Here is a 10,207-nt window from a genome sequence, read left to right on the forward strand (position 1 = left end):
AGTTGTACCCAATTTATGGCTAAAAAGTTCTGCACTTCTTCTGGCAAAAAACAAATTCATTTCTGACAAGCAAAAGAAATAAAACAAAAAAATTGCATTCCTGCCAAACTCAATTCTGTTCATGATATTATCAACTTAGATTCGGTTTGGTTGGACGTTATCGATGCTGGATGTCGATAGTCGATTTTGTCTAAGCTGGTTTTAGAGTACAATTTCTCTGCGGTTGGTGTTAGAACATTCTTGTTTAGGCTAATGCCTATGTCACAGAGAGTACCTTAATGAGATGTGGCGACACGTCTTCAAGTGTCCAAGAGGACGTGAAAACAGTACATAAGATTTATGGATTCGTGAATAACTCAACGGAGACCCCTGCTTCAATGAAAAAAGACACCTCATGCTTAAGCATAAAATCTTGCTTTATTTGTGCGAAAAAAATGATATTGAATAAACTTGAACTTTAAAAAGAAAAAAATAGAAAATTGGCTTACTGAATGGGCCCAAGACCATATGTGACCATATGAAGTTAAGGTGACACTGTTGAGTAGTAGCATTGCTGCATTTGATATGTCTCTCTTATAGTTAATTTTTAACTATAATAGCTAATAGGTATAGGTAAATAGGTAATAGCTAATTTTTAACTAAATTTTACCACTTCATGGCCATTGATTTCCAAAACATTATCTTTGCGTACCAAATTTTAAGTTGTGAGCATTGATTGCAATTCATCTTTTTTTTTGAAACTTAAGAAATTGAAATAATGAATTAGGTAAGGCATCGCCTTTGTGCCTTCTTTGTCAACGATTGCAGATTTTTTCATCCATTTCCAAATCCACAATCATTACAACTGTTGATGAAACCTGAGGGCCACTTTGATAACTTTCTAGATCCAAAATGCTCCTAAAAGTACTCAAAATCATTCAAGAAGAAAGAAACTAAGTCTTACTGGGTACTTTTAAGAGACAGAGTTACTTTATTATTTCATTTAGTACAAATTATTTCATAAAATTAATTTTCAAGTAATTATTGTATTTGTATCATTTTATTGGAGTTACTGTTAGATGACCAATTGAACCGGTAGCATCAAATTTAGCCATGCTCTTGCCCAAACATGCCATCATGAACTTTATCGTATGTTTCTTGCCCCATTCAGTAAGCCACTTACTTCTCTATTCAAAAAAATAAAATTCACTTTCATTTACTTTTGGACCTTTTGTTCGCCTGAAAGTATTGCCGTATTACCCAAAATTCTAAGAATTGTGACCAAAACTTTCAGAAAAAGCGTAAGGTTTATTAAGGCGGCTAGGTGAGTGAAATCTCAATAAGCTTAGAACAAATATAGAAAGTTGCTATGCTATATTTAGCATAGCCTTACCTTTTAATAGTGCCATTACTTTATTTCACGTCACACTACACACCATGGGCAAATCGATCTTTTTAACTTCTCATCTCTTATTTTCACTACTGAAATTTAATTGGGCACGTCGAATATGTTCCATTACAACCTGAGAGAAAATGTATTCTAAAACCAGCTTGAATCACACTTGTGCTACACTTACGGCTGGTTGTATTTGTGTCATCACCCCCAGGGTTGCCACAGGTCGCTTCTTGTACATACCATCCTTGAGAAGCCCTTTGCACGGAGTCACTCCATACGTGAAATGAAGCAAGCCGTGATAGCCGCAAACGCAAATACCAACACCAAAGCCAACAGTTTGCCCGTGTTGATGTTGAACAGACGGATGTAATCCGAGGCCGAACGGGATGACACGCCCCGCGGCTCTGTCCCCCGGCGGTCAGGGCCGGGCTAACTGGAGCATCCATGCATTGATGGGGCGCGCTCATCCAAGAGATCCACTGAATCGCGTGAAGAAACTGCACGAAGTTGAGGATCAAATTCTGGGACCTAACAATCGTTATAAGCGTTAACACAAGAATCGGAGTGACACGCCCACAACAGGCTTGCGCTGTTGTCTTAGCGCCCCCCAGGCCCTGGCAACCGAAAGGTTGGTGTCCGTCCAAAATCCGGTGTCTAGGTGAAAAATATCATGAGCTTATCCAGACTCGCCGATGCCTTTTTAGTCGTCATTATAATATTTTAGCCCTAGACACCGGATTTTTGACGGCGCATAACTTTCGATTGCAAGGGCTTGAGGGGCACTTAGACAGCGCACAAATCAACGTCAGTTCGGTTGCAAGGGCCCAATGCTGGGATTGCCACTCTCATTCTTGTGTTTATAAAATATCATTGAACGTTGCAACTGGAAAGGGTGCCAAGCACCATCCAGGTACTATTAGTGATGATTTTAATTTGATTGTTTCCACGATACTGACTGTTAGATTAGAAGTGGCTCTTTCGCCCACATGTGTGGTTATCTGTGTTTGAGCCCTGATATTGCCTTGAGGCGCCATCTGTGGGTACAGTCAACGCGTTGTTCTTCATCTATATAGTGTTCCCTTCCCTTGAAACAACCGTTGGTGCTGACCTCTGCATCATTTTTTTGAAAGCTGCTGTTCGTGATATTGGTCGAATTTCCAAACCTCCGTCCAGTGAGATGGGCGCATTCATCTTGTAGGCATTCGCGGATTTTCTCAATTTCTCGAAATTTCCCTGGTTTATCAGGATTTGACGAAATAACCAAGTTTTGATAACAGCATAAATAGTTTGAGACAATTTTACATGATACTCGGGAATGAAAAAAACTACCCACTCACTGACAGGCACAATGCAACGTCCTGGAACCAAAGGTAGGCAATTGAATATTTGCGTTATGTCAGAATGAAGGCAAGCTTAAATAAAACTATTCTCCATCATGTGTTAGACAATTTGAAAGCTTCATACAGTTATGGTAATGAATGAGTAATGACACTGGTGTCTTGATGACTGACACATGATTAGATGAAATGAAACTTTTTCCGTGTATGCTGAACCAATTCTCCCCTTCTAGTGGATCATCGCCTCGAAGCGGCCCCAGAACCCAGAATGGACGAAATAGATGTATATACTGTAAACATTGTAAACATTGTAAAAAGACCTATGATCCATGAGATAATATTCGCAATAAAGAGTTTTTTTTTTTTAAATTCTAATCATCTTTGTTGTGATATTATATTCTTGTCAATTAACTTATGGTCCTAACCACTTTTTATTCTTTTATCTTCTCCGTACATAAATGCTTATTCACTCTTTTATACAAGCGTCACGCAAAAGATTCAGTAATCGTCAGACTTCATTTCATTTCGACCGTACCTTCTGAAACAACAAATTTCAGTATTGCCACCTTTTATAATAAGCTAAGAGTTTTACAAACATCATGCTGTTATTTTTGAGAGTGACCTTAACGCGATTGATCAGTAATCTTGATTTGAAATAAATGGTAACGGGTTTTGGCCACCTCGTTACAAAATGACGGTCATTGTCCACTGATAACTTCAATAACCTGATGATTTTGTAAAGGTCTTCTATGTTTTATGTTACTCAAATGTCCATTTAATGTTGGGTAGGTCGACATAACATTATTTTGTCCCAGATATACTCATTCCGATTCATTTTCGAAAAAAAGACGGATTGAAATTCTCAACAACAAGTGCCGAAAGCTTGCTGTTGGATGGTCAAGAAAACGGCTTTAAGAAACTTCTTTAATATTTAAACCGATTAAGCTGGAAGAAACAAGGAAGCAACTAATGAACGTTTGTGCTCCGCCCCAAGATAGCCTCAATATACTAAAAGAAAATGTCTTTCAAAAATGACCAAAATGGCGAGAATTGATATTTTGAAGAAAAGGGACAGATGGCGCGGTAACGTATTTCGTGAATTTCTTCAACAGAGGTGCATAGGTGGTTAAGGAAGTCGCGTTTCGATAAGTACAACGATTTGGTCGCTTCTGCTAACAGAAAGACTAAATAACTTTCTGCATAAGAGTTATGAAGTCCCCTTCACCTTAACACACAAACTTTGACGCAACAGTTCCTCAAGAAATCGTGAAATAATTTAAATCTCCCAACGTATTACCTCGTCCAGTTCCGACCTGAAGCTTCTCGTTTCTGTTGCTCAGCTGCGCCCAAAGAACAACATCCATTTTTCACTGTTAGAGGGCGCTCTGACTCAGGTCTTTTGAATGTGATATCAATTAAAGAGATACAAAGATATATTCATTTATTCACAAACCCGGCATGATATAGGCCACATTGTCAAGAATCTGTTTCAACTCCTCGGGAGGGACGCCGTTGAGCTCTGGCACATGTTGCGTCAGGCACATTAAGGGGCCAGAGCACAGAGCAAGGAGTCCATCAACACGGACAACGATCCGGCCAAAGCGATTTGACTGAAACAAGGAAATCACGGTTATGTTAAACTTTAATGGAAAAACTCAACTCACATAAGTGTGTGTGGTTGACCGATGAAAGTTCTTGGTAGGAATGCTTACCCACGTGTTTGGTGAGCCGTTCACCAATGACGGTGAGGGACTCACCAAAAGCTTCAAATGAGCGCCAGAATCCAGAACATCTGTACCCGGAGCGAGGGCGGGGAACCACTCGAAAGTGACAACCATTATTGGCGCTGGGAGAGCCAATGGAGCTCACGGGTGATCGTTTCTTCTTGGCTATAAAAAGGGATTGCAATTGATGGCATATTTCAACGATCAATTACGATTACAATGTGGTCCTTCAAAATATAGATTTGATAAAGTCGCCGAAGACCGAAGCACTATACATAATGGCAGAGATTTCAAAGGAGTTCATCATTTTAAACAACTGGAACAACAACGAAAGCGAACTTAATGAATGCTAGTATCAAAAAACAAAGCAAAGTGCTAACACTTAAATCAAGGTCAGTAATCCCAACTTTCTTTATCGCGGAGAAATGCTCGCTATGATTACAACGACAATACAAAGGCCAATCTTACCGGCCGGTGAGTCATCTGAGGTTTGGACTTTGGCCTTAACCGCTTGCTTTCCAGCCTCGGGAAGTTTTTGCCATTGCGCCCAAAGCTGTTGTGCCAATTCCGCTTGACTCCATCCGGATTTTGAGCGGCTAATTCTCGTCTCCGGATTTCCCCACATCAGAAACGGACTGCCGGCTTTGGCTTTATCTGCCTCGCTCGAATCCGCTTGCGTTTCACTCCAGATCGACGTGTATCATCAATAAGCAAGGCACCGCCTCCATCTTCTTCGTCATCAAGGTCTTCCTGCTGGTCGGGGGCGTTTTCGAAATCCGTCAAGGTGTATTCGATCTTGGCTTTGGATTCAATCGGGTTGGCGGAGGGGATCAACTGGAAAGACAAGTCAGGTGACATGAACTACTCAAATGACGCTTCATTGAGATTGGGTATCACCTCTTTCACGGGTTTCTTTTTCACAATGGGTTCTTCGATTTCGTCGGGCGACTCGAAATCGGCTAACTTGGAGGACTTTTTTCGAATACGCCCTGAGCGGGACACGCCTCCGAGCAGAGAATCATCCATGGCCGGGCTATTATAATCAAGCTCTTAACTGGCTGAACTCTAATGTCTCGTCTTCTGCTCTGTTTGTGTTTGAGAATTTGTGGGAAATTCGTAATTTCGAGGCTGAAATGGCTGGGTTGGCTGACAGGCAGTTTCAGGCGAATCAGCTGCTAGTGTTATTGTTGTTGTGGTTTATTCACTGATCGCTTGTTCTCCTAGGAGACTTTTAAATTTCTCTCGCATCTCATTAGAACATTTGATTACCAAGTATTTTGTAATCACTTTTGTGGACTTCCCTACTGTTGTGCGAATGTAGTCCCCAGCACTGGAAGATGGAATTTTGCACATGATATTACTCTTTAGTCATATTACATTGGCGACTGATTTCGCATATTTTAAGATACTTTTTTTATATCCTAACGCCAGGAGCCAGGGACCACAACACTTGTTTCACACTCGTCTGATTATTAATTTCGGGTCCAAAACAATCTGAACAAATTAGTAACTGAATTGGGCAAGGTAGAACCATGATCAGGGAAAACGAACAATCTTGCCAAGACGAAATATTCTTTTATTTCTGTAGGTTACGAACGAAATTTAGGCTTCAGAGTTAATTGCTAGAGAATCTGACAAGGCAAACTGAAGCTATGCCTCCAAAGTTTCTCCAATGTTCACGGTTTGAAAAGCATCCGCCCCGACGAGCGGGTCTTCACGGGCCAACTCCTGAATGGCCTCTCTGGGTTCGAGATAATATTCTTTGGTCAGCTTGAATGTGCCCCAATGAATGCCCAATGACTTCTTCGACATCAAATCCTTGTGCACCATGATGGCTTCACTGGGATCCACATGGACCCACTTCATGAACCAACGGGGATAGTAAGCTCCAATGGGAATGGCTGAGAGATCGAAGGGACCATATTTCCGACCTATTTGAACAAAGCCATCGCAATAACCTGTGTCCCCGCCAAACCAGAACTTATTCTGCGGTCCCAACACCGACCAGCTACCCCAAAGGTCGTCATTTTCGTCCATCAATCCCCGACGACTCCAATGATTGTTAGGCGTAAAAGCCACGGTCACATTGGTACCCGGCAAAGTCTCTTCCTCCCACCAAACCATATCGTGGACTTGGGCAGCCGATACGCCAATTGAATCGCGTAGAAATCCACCGATCCCCGAGGGCACAAACCAATGAAGCCGATCTCCATAACGGCGCTGCAAATCCATACAGGAATTGTAGTCCAAATGATCGTAGTGACTGTGAGAGATCACCACCGCATCCAGCGATTCGGGCAATTCGCTGACAGTACAAGCAGGGGGACGGTAACGTTTGGGCCCGGCCCATTGGAACAAGCTGGCCCGTTCGCTAAAGATAGGGTCAGCCAGAATCGACACGCCATCAACCTCGGCTAAAACCGACGCATGCCCTAGCCATGTGGCTCGAATGCCAGGACGTCCAAAGCGATCAGGCTCTCGGATCCAATAAGGCTCTCGGACGGGCAGGGCCTCATTCAGGGCCTCCGTGGACTCCGGTATATTGCTCATGTCCGTGATGGCAGCCACCTTGGTGAAAAAAGAGAACACTCCAGGACGATCTCGAGCCCACCAATTGACCCATTTGCCGCCATCTTGGTAAGCCATGTAGAGACCTTCGTCGTTGGTGACGGGCCATTCCGTGGCGTTGGGGTACATCTGGGACGAGGCTGAGCCCATTTTGACCAGGACCACCAAAACGAGGAATCCCAGCAAGGGAACAAGCAAGCTGAAACGATCAAGTCGAGCCATTTTGTCAGACTGAAATCTCAATTCTCAAGATTCTCAAGGACAGAGAGGTCACTGAAATGTGTCAGTTAAGGTGGTGTCGGTCTGATGGAGAAGGGGGGGGGGGGGGCTAAAGGGGGGTCATGATGAACGACTTCCGCTCACCCAGGTGAAAGCTAGAGGGAAATCTGAGCCTATTTTTACAACACTCCGGTCACGGTGGCTATATGCTTTAGTCCAGCACGCTCAAATAACGTGACGATGAGAGGACGAAGCGAGTGGATCCCTAAATCCGTCAGGTAGGAAAACTGAAAGGTAGGGAAGAATTGTCCAATTTTGCGCCAACTCATGGTCTTACCAGCAACAACCGGATATCAAAATGCACTTGACGCAGGTAGATAAGTTCTTGAATTTGTGGCACCTGGACGATGGCCTTGTGTTCTGGCGTCATGAAGACTCCTTATCATCCATTTCAGAAGGGTGTCAAAGGGCGTGGGGATGAGATTCTTCTGAGTTGGACGACATCTTCAAGGGCTTTGGTCACCTCCGATTGCGCCTGAATGATGGGTTACGAAACGGGCTCAGTTACGTCATGGGTCGTTGAAGTAGATGGATGTTTGGTTTGTCAATTTACAGAAAATGAGAAATGAGTAGAAAATCACATGTTATCAGGACTGCCCTATGGTATGGCTGAAATCATGACCTTCTTCTAAACCACACAGATGGCGCTCTAGCGAATTACGAGAAATGGTGAAATGCCAAAATGGAGAGCATGGTTCAGAACTTTGTGTATCTTCTGATGTTGCTCAGGTTGCCAACATCATATCGGTGATTAGACAAAAGTTAATGATTACACGAAATCTGGGCATTAAACGTGTACAGGCCTCAAAATCATGTGGAGACGAGTGAAACGACCAATGAAGTTGTGCTCAAAACGGAGTTCAATGCCAGCATCAATGACAACAATTCCTGTGCTCTCCCACTTCCCTTGATCAGGTCAAAAATGAACCTCGTTCCCCGTTGCTGGTTCAGGCTCCACCTCCACCTTCAGGTCTGGATTGGGCCTCAGCTTATGCGGCCAAGAAACTGGCTCTGGCCTCCGCGTCCTCCATAAGCAACCACAATCAAAGTAGAAGCTTGGTTAAAGTTGAGGTCGGTGAAAAGGCTGACGTAAAGGTCAAATTCGAAGCTATTGGTGAAAATGCAGCCGGGTTAGGAGCTTCGATGGAGTTCTAGGACATTGAAAAAAGTCCCGGCGTCATTTTGAAAGATGCGGCCCGGACAAACCCCCGTTTCTTCCTTATCCAATCGACAATCCAAAAGAATAGAGCAACAAGAAGGTCGGAAAACGAGCGTGGAGAAGCTGATCAAGCGAGTCACGGTTGACAAAGACAAATGCTCGAATAATTGGGCCGCAGAGTATGAGGCCCGTAAAGAAGTGGCTTTGGAAAGGATGGAATCGGGGGTCACTGCCGCCAACGTTGGTAGCTTGAGTGCATTTCATACTGGGGTGTATGGGACGATGGAAAGTGATGCTATCAAAAATGAACCAATATCGTGACTGCGACTACTGCTAATGTGAAAACGGCTTGTTCGAGTGAGTCGAATAAACCGACTTTTCCTCATGCACTGCGCGAAGGTGACGCCAAAGAGTCCTCTACGTCCATTCCCGCTTCTCCCATGACCCTAGTTCAAACCAGGAAATCCTTTGCCACCTCTCTGCCCGCCTCAAATCTAGCTTCACTGTCTTGCAATTCCCACACGAGCAACCACGCGACAAAGCAAGGGCCTGAAGAGGTATCGCCGTCTGAATCTTCCTTGGATCCTACGCCAAAGAAAGCACCGACCATGGCCCAATTGTTTCGAGAGGTCAAAGCTGATGCCAAACGGAGCCAATCCGATTGGCAGGCTGAATATGAAGCCAGAAAACGAGCTCGAATGGAAGTCCAGAGGAAAGAACAGGACAAGATCAAGTTGGCCAAATCGCAGAACAACCAAGTCAACCCCAACACCGTTACATCATCATTCCTTCCAGAAACCACAGCTCAACGATAAATCCAAAGCACCTGTTCAGGACCCTCGATCTTCAATGCCGTCTCCCAATAGGACGATTTCTCCACAAGCTAATTTTCAGACCCAAGGCCGGCCTTCTGTCGTGAACTATCATCAGCCTTACTCAACATCAAACTCCGTTCCTCCTAACAGGGGAATGGCCCAGAATATTCAGATGCCTAGAGCAGGTAACTTCAGGCCTGGTCGAGGAAATCAAGGTCACCCAATTCCTCCAGTACCGTCAATATCTACCCGTGGGTACCCTCAGGATCATGCCCACAACCCGGGTACATGAGGCCAAATGGCATTAATGTTAGCCCTCGGCCTCGGAGTCATTGGCACCCAGTGGCCAAGTTAACTTTCCACGAGGTTGTTCCAACTATAACCGGCACCAATTTCGAGGTCAAAGGCGACCACAATTCCGAGGAGGATTTCATAGAGGTTACAATAGGCCACCGTTTAGAACACTTGATAAATTATGTGAATGAAAAACACGCTGTGAAATGCTGATTTAATAGCTCTATTCAGATCAGATCTTTCTTGGTCCATTGGGTGGTGGGGTCTTTCTTGATGGCCCTCAACAGATCCTCTTGATACCAAATGGCTTTGAGGTTTAAAGGGAAAACGAGCTCGAATGGAAGTCCAGAGGAAAGAACAGGACAAGATCAAGTTGGCCAAAATCGCAGAACAACCCAAGTCAACCCCAACACCGTTACATCATCATTCCTTCCAGAAACCACAGCTCAACGATAAATCCAAAGCACCTGTTCAGGACCCTCGATCTTCAATGCCGTCTCCCAATAGGACGATTTCTCCACAAGCTAATTTTCAGACCCAAGGCCGGCCTTCTGTCGTGAACTATCATCAGCCTTACTCAACATCAAACTCCGTTCCTCCTAACAGGGGAATGGCCCAGAATATTCAGATGCCTAGAGCAGGTAACTTCAGGCCTG

General features: G+C 44.0%; 3 protein-coding genes across 4 annotated transcripts in view; all 3 read right to left on the reverse strand.

The window, feature by feature from the left end:
* Positions 1–2,365, reverse strand: part of LOC131884697 (N-acetylneuraminate 9-O-acetyltransferase-like) — an 8,710-nt gene extending 6,345 nt beyond the window's left edge. The window contains exons 1-2 of one of the 2 annotated variants that reach the window (XM_059232542.1): positions 2,260–2,365; positions 1,557–1,903 (exon numbers count right to left, since the gene is read on the reverse strand). The gene's annotated coding sequence lies outside the window, so the exon portion shown is untranslated. The remainder of the gene's footprint in view (positions 1–1,556; positions 1,904–2,259) is intronic. The other variant, XM_059232544.1, reaches the window with a different exon arrangement.
* Positions 2,366–4,157: 1,792 nt separating this feature from the next.
* On the reverse strand, positions 4,158–5,563 carry LOC131884899 (uncharacterized). Its single transcript, XM_059232794.1, is given in 5 exon segments — positions 4,158–4,267; positions 4,270–4,322; positions 4,511–4,601; positions 5,063–5,270; positions 5,334–5,563. Coding segments are annotated over 5 exon segments (591 nt in total). The 5' UTR covers positions 5,463–5,563.
* Positions 5,564–5,991: 428 nt separating this feature from the next.
* Positions 5,992–7,203, reverse strand: LOC131885790 (N-acyl-phosphatidylethanolamine-hydrolyzing phospholipase D-like; the record flags this gene model as incomplete). Its single annotated transcript, XM_059233955.1, is given in 1 exon segment — positions 5,992–7,203. A coding segment is annotated over 1 exon segment (1,117 nt), but the record flags the coding sequence as incomplete, so codon positions are not given.
* Between the last annotated feature and the right edge of the window lie 3,004 nt (positions 7,204–10,207).

The sequence above is a fragment of the Tigriopus californicus genome, chromosome 8 (genome assembly GCF_007210705.1).
Source record: "Tigriopus californicus strain San Diego chromosome 8, Tcal_SD_v2.1, whole genome shotgun sequence".
NCBI classification, from domain to species: domain Eukaryota; kingdom Metazoa; phylum Arthropoda; class Copepoda; order Harpacticoida; family Harpacticidae; genus Tigriopus; species Tigriopus californicus.